Below are 18,639 nucleotides of genomic sequence, written 5' to 3' on the forward strand. Positions count from 1 at the left end.
TCAATTGCCTGCTTGAGCAGAACAGCCCTCCCCTCTTCAACTAACTGCTTATCTTTGCTTCTGTCAAACTACTTTCGTACACAAAGTCCTACCTGTAACTGCTGATTGAGATGCCAAGATGTGGTTTTTGGCCTTCAAAAACCCTGTGCTCTGAACACTTAGTGCCACAGTTACATCCTGAGTACCCGAGTGTAGTCCCAGCTGGCTGAAATAAAGCCTTTCAGTTGGCTACAAACAGTATCCAAGTGGCCATCTCTGGTGGGCTCCCCGTAACAAAACTTTCCTCCATCCCAACTGCCTACAACAGAAAGTCTGTTGCTCCTAAACCCCACATCCACTGTCATTTTGCTTAAACCCTTCACAGAGACCGTCTTCAAAGAGGACTGTGGGACTGAAACCCAGCATTTTTAAAGGGCTCTCTTTCTCTTATTCTCTTATGTCTCTAGGAATAAGCACAGGACTTTAACAGAGGAGAGAGCTTAATATTTTATTAAGTAAATAAACCTAGAAAAGAAATTACAGTTAGATAGACGTCCCAGGAATGTGACTCTCATTTTGGAAAACATCTTGATGATGCAGGCCAGGGACCACATATGGCCCCCAAAAAAATCCATTTCCCTTCCATACTCTGCCCCTAGAGACATGCCTTAAGGAAGCCAAATGACAAAACAAAGATTAATGTTTAAGCAATCTTGAAATGGGGTTGGGCTGCAGCTGTGATTTGAAAGAGAAAACTTCTGAAGTAAATAAAACATACGGTGTTTTTGAAGTTATTTGATTCCTCTTAATAAAAAAGCAAAAAACTAGGTATTTCTAAGAAAGCCCAAATATGAGAGTTTTTATAAAACAGACCAAATGTAATAAAAAAAAGTATAGAGTACAACAAAGAAAAGGATGCAAATATTTACTCTTAATCACAAAATTTCAAAAACATAACTCTCTGGCTTCCTTCAGCAGCAGATGGGAGAGGGTACAGAGCCCCACAGCCAGACATTATGAAGACAGAGTCTAAATCGAGGGGAGTGAGGAGTGGGCAGTGGGGGAGGGGGAGGAAAAAGGAAGGCAGGAAGGAGGCAGAAATTTTTAATAATAAAAAAAATCCAAAAAAACCCCAAAACCAAAAAACAAAAACAAACAAACAAAAAACCCAAAACCAAAACTTAAGTCTAATGCAATCTAGTCCCAGCAGGATTTATTCTTCTTCTCTGTTCTTTCAACCATGACTTCAGCCTTGGTGTCAACCAAGAATTAGTCACAAGATTTTTAATACATAAACATATCATCTTGTATGCTAACTTAAAAATTAAAAACAAATGTTCAAAACAATGGAGGTTTACAATACAAATCTCATATAGCAAAATCAGTTTCATAGTTAAAACCATAATACAATTTTATCTAAGCATATATATGGAACATAATGACTTGTGTAAATATTTTCTTGATTTTCTTAGATACATACTAATTCCTTGTGCCTTTGGGAGTAAGAAATGATTGTGTTTCTCACTGCTAGGGATTAACAGGAATTGGAGGGAAGTCTTCAGTCAGCTGAATTGGGAATGAAAGCTATATCCTGATTGGTGTGTGCTAGATTTGGTAGATACAAAGTGCCCCTCTCTACAACTAATCCATATCCATTTACCCTCAACCCCCTCCCCCACCAGTATCCTCTCAAATGGACACACTAGTAAACAAAAGGGCATCATCAAGATAACTATATCCTCATGCAGACAATAGAAACGCCAGCTAGCTACAGTGAATGGTAGCAAGAATGTATATAGATGAAGATGTATTGCAGCGTAGATAATTAGGTGGGAAATTGAAATTCCACAACATCTAGGGAAGTGGAAATGCACGAGATGGCAAGCGGACTCATCAAACAATCACACAGTAACTAACCCCATTATGTGTGCAACATGTCACATTCAGCAGAAAAGTTAACAGATGCAAGTGAAACTCCCAGCTTCCCACACATGCATGCACTATACAGAAGTGGCAGCCTTATAAAACTAATATGAACACTCCAAGGCGTGGGTATAATTCAGGAATGAGTGCCCATTTTGTGATTACAGACTGTAGTTTCTGGCCCACACTAATCTGGGGTAGGCACTCAAGACGGATAAGAAAAAAGATAATGGAAAATGATAAAGTGGTAACATGGAAAATGTCAGTTTAAACAAGTTGATGCTGAGGTGCTTTGAGGGAAATGACTTCAGGAAAGGTCCAGGGACATCAGCAAGTCTACATCATTGGAATGTAAATGCCAATCACAGCAAAGCTTTGGGAACCAACTTTCTGAGACAGTCACACCTTGTCCTGCTGCCTCCCCAGCCCAGTCCCAGGCAGGTCCCCAAACACTCACCATCTAGGAAGCACCACCTAGGGGATAGCCTCTGAGCTGAGAGCGCCCTGGGGAAGGAGGTTTCTTGGTCCTAGAAAGAGAAGCACAGGTTCTCATGGCTCCAGCTGAATGACAAAAGGGCTGCCCTCCCTCCTCTTCCTTCGTCACAGACTGGGAGTGAGCAGTCTTTTCTCGGGGCACTGCCACAGCAAAGAACAAACTCCCTCACAAACTTCCAGGAGAGATTCCATGGTTGCATCCAATATTGAGAAAGGACCTATGCAGAGGCTCACTTCAACTGGAGAAGGTACATTACTTTCTTGCCCTTAGTGAAGTGGAGAAGCTACCTGCGACTTACGTTTCCTTCCCTATGTCAGTAAAAGGATGAACACAGATAAAATGGGAAAGGTTTGAACTTTCTCCACCAGTCAGACAGGACTCAGAATGTGGAAGAGACAAGAGAAGCCATTTATAGGTAGTGCGAGATCTACAGGGGACTTGGGGAGCAAGTACTACACAGAGAGGAATCCAAGTTGATGCTGTATTGAGTCTGCCTCTGTCTTCAGCCCTGCCCATCCAAGATTGCAGGATGTAGGAAAGGAAAGAATCACTGTGTCAGGCTGTCCTTTTGGAAACTCATCTATCCCCCACTGAGCCACTAGCAATGCGCACCTCTACCTGAGTATTCTCTGGGCTTCTCACTTCAAAGATAGCCAATACTGAATCCTACTTGAGCCAGAGGCCATCTCATATAAATGCATTCTTTCCTCTAGCTTGAGATGAAAACACTTCCTCTCCAAAATTCAACATTTTGTAGTTACCTCCATCTTCCCAAGAAACTTCCTCTCTGGCACATTATTAAAATTCCACTCTGCTACTCTTGAACCCAAGTCATTCTCTCTGCGCCGGTTTCCTCTCTCTAAAGGCAAGTGTCCCTCAATTGATCCTACTTCATCTTCTGATGTCCTGCCAAACTCCTGGAACATGCAGCCTGTCCCTCTCACTTTCAACTCCCAGCTATACATTGGATCATCCCTAGAAATAAATCTTTCAGAATCTTCCCAGAGAGTGCCAAGAATACCCCCTCACTATCTGAGTTAATATTCTGGGTCTTCGCAATTCCTCGGAGTCATTGAAGGACTTGCTTTCTTTACTTTTTTTATTTTTCAAAATTAAAAGATAATAACATCATTTCCCTTCTCTCTTTTCTCCCTCCAACCTCTCCCATGTACTCCCCTCTCTGCTCTCTCTTAAATTCATGGCCTCTAGCCTCTTTTTCTAACAAGCACATCATGTTACTTGTAGGTATATAATTTCAGAGACAATCATTAGGTGGTAGATAACCAGTCTGGGGGCTGATACTCAGGGTAGACTATTTTTAGGCCCTCAGTGTTCTTTGACTGCCTGGAGTTCTTTGTTTATCCCTAGTCCATTAGCAAGGATGACATCTGTTGGTGTCATCCAGGTGGAGATTAAACTACAAGGACAGAAGAGCACACTGGGGCCTGGAAGGTGGAAGAGGGAGGATTAACTCCTCCTGTTTCCAAATGTGGAAAAGTTAAGATGCTCCCCGCTGACAAGGAGCTCACTGATGATTCCTGGGGAGGGGTGCTAATTGTTTTCAACAACACATGACTCAGAGCCATCTAATACTGGCTGGAGTAAAAGTGAGCTCCATTGACAGAAAGGGCACAAGTAAGGATGACCAGCTCTCCGCGGGAAGACACAGGGACCTTAACTGCTATTGACAATTTTTAAAAAGTTTCTATTACAGGGAATGCCCACAGAATGCAGATGCGCTGAATATAAGGAAGACTTGGCAGTGGAAGCCATGTGGGTGGCTGGCCTGGTATATACTGATGAGACAAGGAAGGAAAACGGAAATAGCATAGGAGAAGTGATGAGATCCAATCAGAAGCCATCCGGACTTCCTCCTGAGTTAGGAACAGCAAGCAGCACCAGTGGATGGCTGTTAGCATTGAGGCCACAGCGCTGCAGAAAGCTGCAGGGGAGGCCGCAATCTGTTTAACATGTTGTTTGGATGAATCTGGTGCATGATGAAGAGCCATGGGTCTTAGCGGGGCAAAAGAGATCCATTTTACCACTAGAAAACATATCTAGACGGAGTGTTCTGCTCAAATAGATTGTACAAATCAAAGATTGATAGAGGAATGACTGGCCTCCCTTTGGGCTGTCACAAAAACTGTATCTTTATGCATCCGATTTGCTAAAGCTATAGAGGCAGATTTTGAGCCAGCTTTGTCAACTTGCTGGCTGAGCTAAATGAAATCTCGGCATTTGTTCAGTATCCATGTTTATGAGAACTATGCATAATGCTTTGAGAATTGTATTTTGACATATGCTATCTGGATCTAAAGAAACTTAAGGTCTTTAATATATTTTTATAAAATGTGTTAGGTCACCAACACCTCGTAGGTTTTGGTAAAAGAAAGAAGATGACTATATGCCAAGAAATCTGAAATGATTTGAAATGTTTATGGGTAGCTGTGAAACACTAATAAAGACATTAAGCAAAGATAACTGTCTCCTCAAAGAATAGAGTGGCTCAGACACCCAGCGTGATTTCTGAATCATAATACTATTTTCTGTAAATAACATTCAACAGAAAGAGTATTGACGCACTTGACTTGTATTTTTAAAATATAAGGATATGCAATGTGCTCCCCTCACCAACTACACACTAAGAATACTTGTGAAAATTTTGTGCTAATTTGATAGGACATGTGCACATGCATTTTCCAGAAGACTATTTTCTACAGACTATCAGAGTAATCTCAGATTCCTGCAAGGCTAAAATAATCTAAAATTCCTATTCAAATAATCCAAAATTTAGGTAAGAAGAAACTCAACACAATAAGAATAACTGGATCAGTAGAAAAACCTTAAAATATCCCAGGAATCAAAAGCAGGAACTGCTGCTTCAAAGCTGAAGGGAACTCAAGGTTGTGGCTATTTTCTTAGTGGGAACTCGAGACAGTTTCTGACTTAGAAAGAGCCAATGGCCTCTTCACGCATTCCCATCACAGTCCATCCGATCTATTTGCATTTAGAGCCTTAAGTTCTCTATATTGTCATTAATGTTTTTAATTGCATCTATTGGCCTCCTACGTATGGGGGTTTTGCCTGCATGCATTTCTGTGCACCATGCGCATGCCTGGTGCCAATGGAGACCAGAAGAGGACATTAGATCCTGTGAGACTGAAATTGCAATCAGTTGTGAGATGCTATATGGGTGCTAGGAATTATACCTGGTGATCTTAAATATTAAGCCACCTCTCCAGTCTCTTTTATTGTCTTTTTTAAAGGAGAGAAGATTTAGATTGAATACAATATAGCCTTAATAAATGAAGTTGAGTAGTATATCATTAATGACAATATAAAAATCTGTGTTAAGAAATCAATTTTACTGAAAACGAAATGAAATACTTGCTTGGTAAATGAAGATCTGGCTGTAATTTTTGGAGGCGGTTAGAAAAACAAAGATGAGACCTGACTTCTCTGGGATGCTACCTTAAAACAGTTATGTATTCTCTCTAAGTGAGCTCATAAAAGAATAACTATTAGCATAATGAAGTCTTATGCATGTCATTAGCAGTCCAAAGAAAATGTAATTAATATATTCTTAGATATACACTGAAATTAACTACCTGTTTTTTTAAAAAGTGTACATGTGGAGGGCAGAGGAGAGAGCTCAGTGGGCAAAATGTTTGCCTTGTGAAGACAAGGACTCAAGTTCAGATCTTCAGCACCAGGGTAAAAGCTGGACGTCCCAGTGTGTTCCTGTAACTGTAGCACGGAGGGGCGGAGACACATGTATTGTGGAGCTCACTAGCAGGCCAATCTGGCTGAAATGGCAGGCTCAGTAGAAAACCCTCCTTCAAAAATTAGGATGAAGAAGTGATAGAGGAAGACATCCTGCCATCATTCTCTGGCCTACACATATGACTACAAGGGAATCATACCTGCACACACACACACACACACACATACACACACACACTCACATACACACACATGTGCACACTCATAGATATGCCATATACACACAGAGAAAAACTTACAGATACAAAAAAATGTGTAAAATTATAAAATCTTATAACTGGGAGTGTTAGTATATGATGGTAATCCAAACACTTGGAAGGTGGAGGCAGGAGGATCAGAAGTTCAAGGCCAGCCAGTTTTATGTAGTGAGTTAAAACCAGCCTAGGCTACGTGAGACCCTGGGTCAATAAAAAATGTAAACAACAAACAAACAAACAAAGCTATGAAATCTCAACAAAATCCTGTCCTTGACACACTGAGACAACAAAAGTTGGAACTTGCCTTGAATTGCGTAAAAAATAATGTTTCAATGTAGTGGATCAACAAAATAGAAAACATATGCAGGCAATCAACCAACACCCTATAAACAGAAAAACAGTGACAAAATGTATAGGTGCTGGGGCAACTTCTCATTAACCAAGGGAAACCTGGTTTGGTGGTCACTGGCATTTATTTGAGTTGAATGACTGAGAAAAAATTATTTATGGTGGAGAACACTGCTTTCGAAAAGCTATATGAAACCACCATCATTATTATCATTATTGCAAAAGAGTTAATGTAACAAAAAAAATTCTGTCTTTGGGGTATTTAAATGTCACAGGGAGATGAAGGAGGAGAGAGAAAGGCAAGAGACCGTCAATGATCCAGCTTTAGTTAAGTAGCAAGACCAGAGAATCAGAACCCTGGTCTCCAGAATGCCAGCTTTGAAGGTTTGACCACTCCCAGCCCCACCAACCACCAGCTGAGAGTATTTGGAGAGGGCTCTTAGCTAGTATGTGTCTTAAATGCCTTATTTGTACAATGGCCCTTGTAGCATTTAATCCTTAAGTATTACGGAGAAATAAATGAATTGTGTAAAACCTTTGATTGTCATCAGCTCCACGCTCATATGTACTTGCAAACATCTGAAGCCATCAATGCCCAGAGAAAAGAAATAAAATCCTGTCGCCTAAGGCAATTTCACCTTTAGTCACATGAGGAGCTCATGGGACACTAGTTATACTCCCAACCAGACCCTGTACATGGTGCTGCCTTGGCACACTGATGCCCCAGGGCCGTCAATCTCAGATGAAGAAAGGTTCAAGGAAAAGCAAGACATGCCTAGGAGAAGACCTGAATGAATAACAGCATCAAACAAAGGCTGAAATCATGCTGCTTGTTGACTTGATTCTTACAAGGCTTATCTTACTCAGCCACCTCACAGTTCTTTGTTCTTTATGAGAACAAATGTGAATTACCCCAAAAAGGGAGGGCATTAATCTCCATGACAAATATCACCTATTACTAACAGCAATGCTTTTCTGAACCCACTAACTCTTCCTCTTCCCCATCACTCATAATTCTGCTTGCTGGGTGCTTATTTTCACAAAAATCAAATTCTCGTGTGCTAACATGGTTAGCCAGTTGTTACACAGCTGTAACATGATTGGTGTGGTGATTGATTTTTTAAATGTTTAGTAATTAAATCCAGCAAAATTCAAGGCATGTCATCCAGGGGCTGTAGAGTGAAGCTTGGCACACTATCTCCAACAGGGTGACCTCTCACCCACCTGGTGCTCCCCTCATTCCTGTCTGTATCCACTTCGGGAATTCCTGTGTACCCAATTTGCCAAGTTTCAATTTCTTTTCCAAAAGCAAGGCCATTCTAATTACGGTTTGAACTTATTTCCTGGCTATTGCTACAAAGCCACCAATTTCGGGGGAACGATTTTTTAAATCTGTGGCCAAAAGTATCAAGAGTCCGCAGAGGACATAAATTATGAGTGAAACAAAAGGCTTAGCTCCCATTTCATAAAGCCCTTCCCTTCCGAGGGTGACATGCATGGCTCAAGTCTTTGGTCTGAGGCAGCAGACTTCAAATAGCTCTGGTGCAGATGGGTGACTGAGCCGTGCCAACAGACACCATTCTAAACCATCTGGCCCAGTTCTACTGAGCTCGCTGACAAGATGTCAAGGAGAACAGGAGGCTGTTGACTTTCTCTCTCCTTGATTCCTCTTTCCTTCTCTTTCTCTTCTACCTACAGCTGATGCACTGACTCAACTCTGTTACCTAAGACTGAAAGGAGGAACACAACAGCCATCTAGAAAATATCCAATAATCTGTGGAGAATTTCAGAGGCTGGTAACTTATCTTCTTTTTTGAATTGCGAGCCATTCCTTCCCCACTGCCCCTGATTACTTTCTTTTAATTTTACACAAACCTGGCTTTACATATATATCCTTTGATGACTATAAATGAAATAAAATGGAGGCTATTCAGGGTTATTATTGCTCCATGTGATAAATATTTTATAATGGGGAAATGATCTCTCAGCAATATGTGTAATTAACAAAATTCACAATTTGAATCTTTAAGTCTTAAAAAAAAACACCCTACCTGGATTTACTTATCTGCTCACAGATTTGATTTTATTTGGAAATATAGGTAAATCTCATTAAATTGGTTGTTTCTGCAGCCATGACCCTAGGCTCATGTGCAGGGTATTCCTTTGTTATGGAGAAGTTGGTGCAAACTAGGCTCCACCTGCTTCCCCTGACTTCATACTGCCACTTTTTCTGAACCTCCATTTTCACACAAGGTCAGACCAGCCATGAAGAACCATGGTGTGAAGAAATGAAATATGTCAAGAATTACTCTTGGGATAATTTAAGTAAACTACTTACAGTTCTCTACTTAGCAAGTGATGGAGACTATAGACCTCTTTTGCCTGAGAGTCTGGGATCTTACAAGGTACTTTTTAGCTTCCTGGGGACATAGAGCTATTTGAGCTTTTGAAGGAGACTTGAAAAATGTCGCATCTAAAAGAGAACTCCCTAGACAGCTAAAGCAAAATCTGGAAGACAAAAAAAAAAAATCTAGAAGGAGCCTGATGGGTATGAAGATCTTCTTCCTTCTACTACCACCTGAAGTTTTGCCAGATATTCAACCATTATCAACAGTCAACTTAATCTTCCTTGCTTCTTGTCAGACAAATCATTCCTGGTATGAACCTTCCCTTTCAAATTCTGCAGTCATGTTCCCTGTCCACTTCCTCCCCCACGGACCCTGCTGGTTGAGAGTCCCATAGAATATAGTGATCAATGGGCTCATAGGGAAAACATTCCCGGAGACAAGGAACTAACTGTGCTCACTGAAAGAGAGTTCTGTCCTCTATACTTTCCGGATATATACTGTACTTGTATTCTGCTTAGGCTCTGTACAAGTATGGTCAATTTTAGCAAGTTTTTAACATGTGATTTGGCTATATGTCAATCTTGATATTTACCATAATACTTTCACAAAACAATGTGACAACTGTCTATCACCTAAATGTTTATCCAGAGAGCGTGAAAACACGTGATGAAAAGAAAAGAATGAGCTAGAAGTTCATTTATCAGCAAGGCCTAACAGCAATGGTACACTATTATGAAAAGTAGGTCATCTGAAAAAAAATAGTCGTGGTATAATATGCATAGTGAGTGCTCAAGGAATGCAAATTTATTTTCTTTTCACAATAAACTTGCATATGTCTATTTATGCATCTATCTAGTTGATTTAAGCCTATGTACACAGAGGGAAAGCTACAGAAGGCATCACACCAACCAAGTGCTATCCAAAGGACTACATGAGGGAGGGAGGCGAAAGCTAAGCCCAATTCTCGCTGTGTGTGCAATCTCCAGACTAACAGATGCCACGATTATAAAGCGTTGTAGACTGCCCAATACATATGGCTCACTTAGGTAGGCCCAGAGAGCTATCAAATGAACCGTGATGATATCAAAGACAAATATGAATTGGAGGGTTAAAAAATGAGCAAGAATGAGGGAAGCCTGTTGCTAAAGAGGAATTTACAACTTAAGCCACGGTCCTGAAACATCCTCTATTGGATGTTTTCAGTAAATGATGTACATGCCTTCTCTTCTACTCAGAGAAGATCATCGGACTATGTGTGAGTGACAGTGATGCTAGAAGTGGGAGAACCCTGAATAAACTGCAGCCTTGGCTTAATACAGCTCTCATGATCAGCGCATTGTGGGCAATGCATTTCCATCAGGTAACTACTTCACCAAGTGCCTGGCAGACAAGAATCCTGGATTGAGGGTTATCCACCCATGCAATGTGGACAATGACTCCAATTCGAGCAAAAGGAAAAATAAAAAAGAGAAAAAGCAATTCTCTGGGGCTAGGTATTAGTTCTCAGGCAAGATTTAATGTCATAGAAAAGCATGTGTGTTCATGTGTTTCTGAAAGCCACCTAGAATCAATTAGATTAAATTAATATAGTTCTTCTCTGAACCACCACTTGGCAAGCATATGCAAAAACTGCTCTTAATTTATATTCAATTATGCATAACTAATGCACACAGCATCCCTGTTATACACTCCAGTAGGTTATCCAATTAGGCAATAGTCACCTAACATCTAACTATACCTTCAGTGTGAATGGAATGTGTCTTTCATAAAAACCGAACAGAAGTCATCTGATCTGGGATTCGCTGCCTCATTTAATAATGTCCAGTCCAAGATCACCTTTCTCTTAAACATCACTTACCCACCCACTCGTTACTCTCTGTACATTCCTCTCTGTGCATTGAGACATTCAATTTTTCTCTTTAAAAACATTTTAAACTTATATCTTTTAAATTTTGGTTGATTCTCCCAGCCCCCCTCCTGTCTCTTCTCCTGATTCTCCTATTCCCCACTGTACTCTTACGGCCTCAGGGTTCTATTTTGTTCCACTTTGTTCTATTGTTTCCTCCACTCCCTTACCTTCTAGAATTGCCCCCACACCCATTTTTAGTTTTTTGGCCTTTACCCATCTTTACTCTTGCCCAGGAACACTGATTTAGCAATGAGAAATTAAGATCTACATTTGAGGAAGAACAAACAGTATTTGTTATCTTACTTAATATGATGCTTCCCAGTTCCACCTATTTTCCTCAACTTTTCATCATTTTCTTTTAAGTTAGTTGATTTTGAATTAAAGGAATCACCTGGATTAATCCGTTTTGTACTTACTATTGAATGCTATAACCACCAAAATTTGTCAAGTGAAAATTGATAATATTCAAGGGTCCACCAAGGTCTTCTTGAAGAAATGTTGAGACTTACGGCATACATAATAATGTTTATTGAACCATGAGTACCCTTGGCTTTCTTTAACATACCTGGCCATAGTTATAGCTGTCTTTATTCTTCCTGGCTGCATTTTCTCCCAGTTCATTCTTTCTTCTTCTACTCTCCTCACCTAGACTTCACACCTCCCACAAACCCTTATCGTGTCCCAAACAAAATACAATGACTCAGAGATTCTTGGGCTCTATATTACTGACACTTGTGGATAGATAATACTTCGCTGTAGGAGACTTCGCTGTGCTACATATTTAGTGATGCCATTGGCTTCTACTCAATAGCGTCTGTAGCGGGAAGTGGCAGGCTGCGTCCCACCACCCAGCTAGCTTTACCCAAAATAATTACACAGAATTAAAAGTATTCTTTTAAACACTGCTTGGCCCATTAGCTCCATCCTCTTATTGGCTAATTCTCACAACTTGATTAACCAATTTCTAATAATCTGTGTAGCACCACGAGGTGGTGGCTTACCGAGAAGGATCTTAACCTACGCCCATCTTGGAGAGGAGAGCTATAGCAACTGATTCACTTCCCTTCTTCCCAGCATTCTATTCTGTCTACTCTGCCTATCTAATTTTCTGTCCTATCAAAGGCCAAGACAGTTTCTTTATTGACCAATGAAAATAACACATAGATAACCCTCCTTCATCAAGAGTCCAATAAATACCTACAGACATTTCCAGATGCCTTATATTGGGATCAGAAATCATCCTTAGTTGAGAATCATGACAACAGTTGAATGATCAATGCACATACTTGGTACATATACATACATGCAGGCACTCATACATGGACTTGAAAAGAAAACGAACTTCAAACAGTTCCTTCCTAAGCTCTGTCTTTTTTTCTAGGCTAAGATAAATGAATTCTAACTTGCAAACTGGTTATACTGAAAAAAAATCTATTCCTTCTTCACTTCATAATTTGGGGTTTAAATGGACAGTAATTCTGAAAAGAGAGAAAAAAATAGAGCTATCTTATGGCAGATGGCCTCCGGAAGCATTGTTTATCAAATAAAGTCTAATTTATTTATAAATTCCAGCTTATTTGCCAATCTGAAGAAGACATGAACCTATCCACCATCTATTTGGCAGTTAGAAATTACACCAGATGCCATTAGCATGAAAGGGCTTTTGCATTTTGGCATCCCAGATGTGTGTGCTGGAACTTGCAGCTGATTATAAACAGCCTGCACATTCTGGCAGGGCCCACGCTGCCTTGTTAGGTTAATGCAAGGTGTCATTGCTGAGCCCCATGCTTTGCTGGCAGTTGTAGCTTTGGAAAAGGAAAACATGAAAGCAAGGAAACAGAGACATGTAAGCTGCAGGAGCTGCCATGTGTCTCGCTAATGGGGCATCTTGGGCACATGCACATCTTTGAGGGTTTGGTTTTTGTTTTGTTTTCCTGACTTAAAAAAAACAAAAAAAACAGTTAACTAAACCCCATCTAGAATCTTAGCTGCCAGGAATCTGCCAAGTTGCTCTAACTTATTGATGTTTATTCAATCTCCCTCTCATACATAATAAAATTCATTAGAAAGTATTTAAGACATTTTGGCATCCTGTTTCCTATAGTTGATTCTCCTACATCACCGCCTCCACTGAGACAGTCCAGATATCCTGCTGTTACAGTTTCTGGGATAGGAAACAAAAGTAAGTATTAAACTTCCCATCGGGTGGTTTTGTCATGTTCTACATGAAAAAGAGTGGCACCAACATCCGTGTATTTTATCTGCACTGTGGGAAGACACAGAAGTCAGCACACAGCTCAAGGGCACCTGGCACTGTTCTCTGAACTTTTGTTAAAACAATAGATTTTCTCCAGTGTAATTCCTGATACCGACTGTTAGCTACCAGCTCCACCCTATAAAAGCTGATAAATTTTCCTTTAAAATGTTGATATAACTCATCCTAGAATGAGTCACTGCTTCATTATCTTAGTGTCACCTGAAGTGACGTCGCTTTCAGTCACAGCCAGATGAGACTGGATATTCGGGAATAGTGGAACATGTGTGAGACATAAACACACGAACAAAACCACCAAGGCCACCCCTGCCCCTGAGTCTGAAGATAAAAGCGCTGCCTTGGCTGACAGTATGGATCTCAAAAGGGAAAGACTGCTACTCAGGCCACAAATTTCAAGGTCTTCTCTAGACTGTAGTCATTATTGTTCTTATAAAAAGATAGCACACTGGAACTTTTTGAGTAGAGAGAAACAGACACTTAAGCCCAAGTGAGCTAAACGAGGGCTTGCACAGCCACAGCACTGAATGACAATGGCCAGCAAAGGGCTGTATACACATGGTGGTCCCAGGGATTGTATCTCCCAGTGTCACTGGTGCCACACCATTGTGTATGCGCACCCTGTGGTCGCCTCACAATTAAATGCATTTCTCACGGCGTGTCCTCATTCTGTGACCAAGTGAACATTTAAGTCTCCTATCGTATGGAGACATAGAATTACCTACAGAGATTTTATTTGGAGAAGTTGTTGGAAAGTTATGATTTCCATACAGCCCTCCTAACATGATTTCTAAGATGCGGGCACAGCTGGAGAGAATTGTAAAATGGTGAATAAGCAGATGTGGGCAGCACAAGAAGGCCAGAGAGCAGGAAAGAGACCGCACTTCCGAACTACAGTGGGCTGAAGACAGCTGAAAGTTCTCCTCGTGAGGAAGATAAGAGCCTGAAGAGTGACCTATCAGGTTCCACGCAGCCGACAAGCACTGGAAAAGCCCGTTACATGCATAGAACTTTAGGTCAGCACTATGGCATGCAGAGCATCTCTTCTCTGGGTTCAGAAACCACTTGGGACCACTATAGTCTCTAGGCCAGGGATAAAATTGTTAGAAAAAGAGCAAATCAGAAATATGAGCAGGAGATGGAGCACAAACCCTAATTGACTGATATGTAAAACCCACTTGATCTAGTGTTTTGCTTATGAGACCCAATACGTACTTTCTTTGCTAAATTAGCTTGAGCTGAGATTTCTGTACTAATATATATGTAAGATATGTGTAACTAAAAGCATTTCACTTTTTATCATATTTTTCAAAATTATCTGAGGGGATGTCTACAATCTAGATGTGCACTCGACTACAAGAGTATAAAATCAGAAAAATGCACAATAATCAGAATAACAACATCACAGGGCTCTTTATGGATTAAGCGGATCTCTGGATATTATGTGGACTCTAAAGTGCACATGCAGGGAAAGAGGGAACTCGACTGTCTGGAAAAAAAGGAACAAGTAGAAGCAATTACAAGTTACCTGGTAATGAACTCTCTGTGACCCAGAAGAAACTGACTGCAAGTCCTAATGAAAAAAAAATGAGAAGGAAAAATCCATATCTTATAGTTAGCTTGAACAGCTATTCCACACTCCCACCAACTCTACTCCCAATTTAATGTCACCATGCTTATCTGAAAAGTTTCTTAATTTATCAAGGTTGGCCCACGAAGTTCATGCCAGAAACAATCAAAGCATACTAACTTGGGTAATGAGAAGACGGATTGTTTTGTGTTATAACTTAGGGTATTCATTGGTTAGTGATAGCCAACTGATAGTTTTGTCAGCATAAATGGGACACTGGCTCCATTTGCATCTAAACTCTCTGGCTTACAGAGAAATTTCATGGGCAACCTTAAAGGCCTAGAATTTATCTTGTACCGAATATACTTTACCACATACTTACAAGATGCTTGGCAAGCAGGAGTTTCCATAAACCTCAGCCAGGAAAAAAGCAAGCACTGGCCACGTCCACGTCATCACGAAGTGCAAGTTGACAGATGTGAAAGGAAATGGGCTTTGGCCAGCAGATTCTGAAGCCAGACTCCCTTCTACAAAGTTTTATAGCTAAGTCGTTGCCACTGCCACAAGCCTTGGGCCTCCTTGCTAATGAGCATGGATGCTCTGTGCAGATGCGGCAGTCCTGGGCACCTCTGTCCTCACACCTGCCTCCCCAAGGGTTTGCCACCCGACTTTGTGCCCAAGCCACCTTTAAAACTTCTCTTTACTTATAGAGATCAGTTTTCGTTGTCTTCCTCCTAAACCTGCTTTTAGTTGAATATTAATGTGATAAGCATGCCAATATCTTGATTAAGCTGTTTTTTTTTTCACAAAAGCCAACAAATTAGCCATGTATTTTGCCACTGTGGAGTAATGCTACATTACTTTAGTATTAATTTTATTTTTAGTGAAAAGATGTAATATCGGTTATGAGTCACTTTTGAAGATTTTATTTTATTTGTGTTTATGTGTATGTGTTTGTATGTGCATGCATGTGTGTGCTTGAGAGAGGATATCAGATCTCTTGGATCTGACGCTATAAGTGGTTAAGAGCCATACAACATGGATGCTGGGATCTGAACATGGTCATTTGGAAGAATAGCAAATGTTTTGTAACTCCCCAGTCTATAAATTCTCCCTCTGTTTTTTTTTTTCAACTAAGGTTTAATGTATAAAATTCCACAGTAAAATTGGAAAATGGAGCATTATTTTAAAAACTGAAATACTACAGGTTCTTTAAATTTAGATTAGGACCCAAACTGTGTGCTAAAAAGTTCACAGATGTTTTATTCTTTAAGTAGTCACCCACACTAAAAATCACTAAGCGAAGCCACAACTACAAAATGTATTGATTTTCTCATTCACACTGGTATTTATTTTTTTCGTTTATTTATTTATTAAAGATTTCTGTCTCTTCCCCGCCACCGCCTCCCTTTTCCCTCCCCCTCCTCCAATCAAGTCCCCCTCCCTCATCAGCCCAAAGAGCAATCAGGGTTCCCTGCCCTGTGGGAAGTCCAAGGACCACCCACCTCCATCCAGGTCTAGTAAGGTGAGCATCCAAAATGCCTAGGCTCCCACAAAGCCAGTACGTGCAGTAGGCTCAAAACCCATTGCCATTGTTCTTGAGGTCTCAGTAGTCCTCATTGTCTGCTATGTTCAGCGAGCCCAGTTTTAACCCAGGCTTTTTCAGACCCAGGCCAGCTGGCCTTGGTGAGTTCCCGATAGAACATCCCCATTGTCTCAGTGTGTGGGTGCATTCCTCGTGGTCCTGAGTTCCATGCTCGTCACACTGGTATTTAAATTTTGGCATTTATCCCTATCCTTTTGGTTCATAATTATATCTATACGTTTAAGAATTGTAAGGATAAAATTAATTTTTAGAGCCATCAGTGTGTGCTTCCTACCCAAATCCATTTCTAGTGAGATATACTAAAATGTACAAAGATAAGTGGCCACAAGTAACATAATTTAAAAACTACACAGCAGCTTTATTTATAATTCATTTATGTTCATTTGGTCATTATGTGCTGAACGGAACAGGGTTATTGCTCTAGGAGAACCCTTCAAATCACCTATCGGTTTCATTTCAATCAGGGCCATTTGAAGAAAGAAACTGTACTGTGAACAGGAGTCTTTCATCTGGAAGCCATGATGGAGAGAAATGTTTAAGCTTCCACCACTCCTGGGATGGAGAGAGCTGCCTGCCCCCACCTGCTATACCCACATATACACAATTTTTCCAAAACCATCATCTATAATTGCAATGATGAGTTTGGGTCTCTTGACATTTTCCTGGCTCAGGACAAACTCATGAGAAGGTCATATATGAAACTGTCCCTTTCCTGTTTTTCAGTGACAAGACCACATTAAAGGAAAATTTACAGGTCAGAAAATTATCCATTTGGTTCTGATATATGTCCATGAATAAGAAGCTACTCTTTCCCATGAAGAAGTTTCATTAAAAAAACAAAATCTAGCTGTCTCTGACAGAAGTCTATGCTGGACACAAAACTTTAAGTAGCCTCAAAACTCTAGGTTCTTTCATTATTTATTAGTTCTTTTGAAATTCTGAATAGCTAAAAACACACAGCTATGTAACCTCGCAAGTAGGTGGAATTTCCAAGCTATAGGGGCACACCAGGGCATCAGCACCTGTAGCTAACCCAGTAGGTCCTCTTCTATAGCAACCGGCAGAGGAAACCAAGAGTAGAGTTGGGAGGGTGGATGCTTAAAGGACAGGCCACAAATGCCATTTCCTCTTCTTATGCATCAGTTTAGATATACATACACACACACACACACACACACACACACACACACACACACAAAAATATATATATATATATATATATGGTATATAGCTGGTAATTTCTTATTTAAGGGAACAGCTAAAGAGAATAAATAATAAGATAAATCAACTCACCTCCTGTAGGCGGTCTATGTACATACGGCAGGTCTCCAAATCACAGTCTCCACGAACAACGAGAATACCCAGAGGGATGGCTGAGGGAGAAGGAAAAAAGAAAATCAAAAATAACATATCTGGTCTTTAGATGGACTTAAACGTGTTTCTCATGGGTAAAAAGAAATCTTACAAACATTATGGGAATCTGGATACAACCATGAACAGAAGCAAGTGTATGCTCTCTAAACCTCCTCAGGGGCCTCAGGGAGCTTCTTTTTCCCAGCAGGTGTCATAGATTTACCTTGTTTAACTCATGTTGTCCCTGCCACCAGGCTTTTTCCTCTGTGGCCCTGATATGAGGTATAATATCTAATATTGCTATGATAATAGGAGTGCATAAATGGGCAGCTGTTCACTGCCAGCCGATTACGAACACCCACATTTGCAGTGGGCAGCATGAAGGCATAGCCTGGGGAAGCAATCATTCAGTACTCTGGACACTCTCCCTTACCCCTCCTGAACACACTAGCCTTGTCTTTTGGCACATTGAAATAGCTTGCTATTTCTATAACTGAAGCTATTCAACTACCACTGCTGTCTGGTGGGTGACAGCAAAATTAAAAATTTAAAACTGAAGGAAGAGGGAGAGGAGGAGGGAATAAGCCAGGAGGATATAGGAAGACAGGATTCTTGAAGATAAGTAGTTATAAACCAAAGTCTTTAAACTAAATTTAATCCATGAAAGACTTGAAAAGAACGAGAACCACAGACATCATCAACAAATGAAATTACGAAGATGAGTTTTTATATAACAGGATAATATACATTTAAACATAAAAATGTCCTGAGTAACTCTCAAAGTAGTAAAGGAATAAATAAATAAATAAATAAATAAATAAATAAATACAAACTACGACATAATTTATACTAAGG

General features: G+C 40.3%; 1 protein-coding gene across 1 annotated transcript in view; it reads right to left on the bottom strand.

Annotated features, from left to right (window-relative positions):
- The window catches only part of Dgki (diacylglycerol kinase iota), a 301,404-nt gene that overhangs the window by 77,025 nt on the left and 205,740 nt on the right, over nt 1-18,639 (bottom strand). Inside the window, exons 21-23 of the mRNA XM_050148045.1 lie at nt 17,725-17,804; nt 14,784-14,828; nt 2,360-2,429 (exon numbers count right to left, since the gene is read on the bottom strand). Coding sequence (XP_050004002.1) covers nt 2,360-2,429; nt 14,784-14,828; nt 17,725-17,804 — 195 coding nt within the window. The remainder of the gene's footprint in view (nt 1-2,359; nt 2,430-14,783; nt 14,829-17,724; nt 17,805-18,639) is intronic.

Source organism: Alexandromys fortis, unplaced genomic scaffold, assembly GCF_014885135.2.
Source record: "Alexandromys fortis isolate MF-2015 unplaced genomic scaffold, M_Fortis_MF-2015_v1.1 scaffold_57, whole genome shotgun sequence".
In the NCBI taxonomy this organism is placed as follows: Eukaryota; Metazoa; Chordata; class Mammalia; order Rodentia; family Cricetidae; genus Alexandromys; species Alexandromys fortis.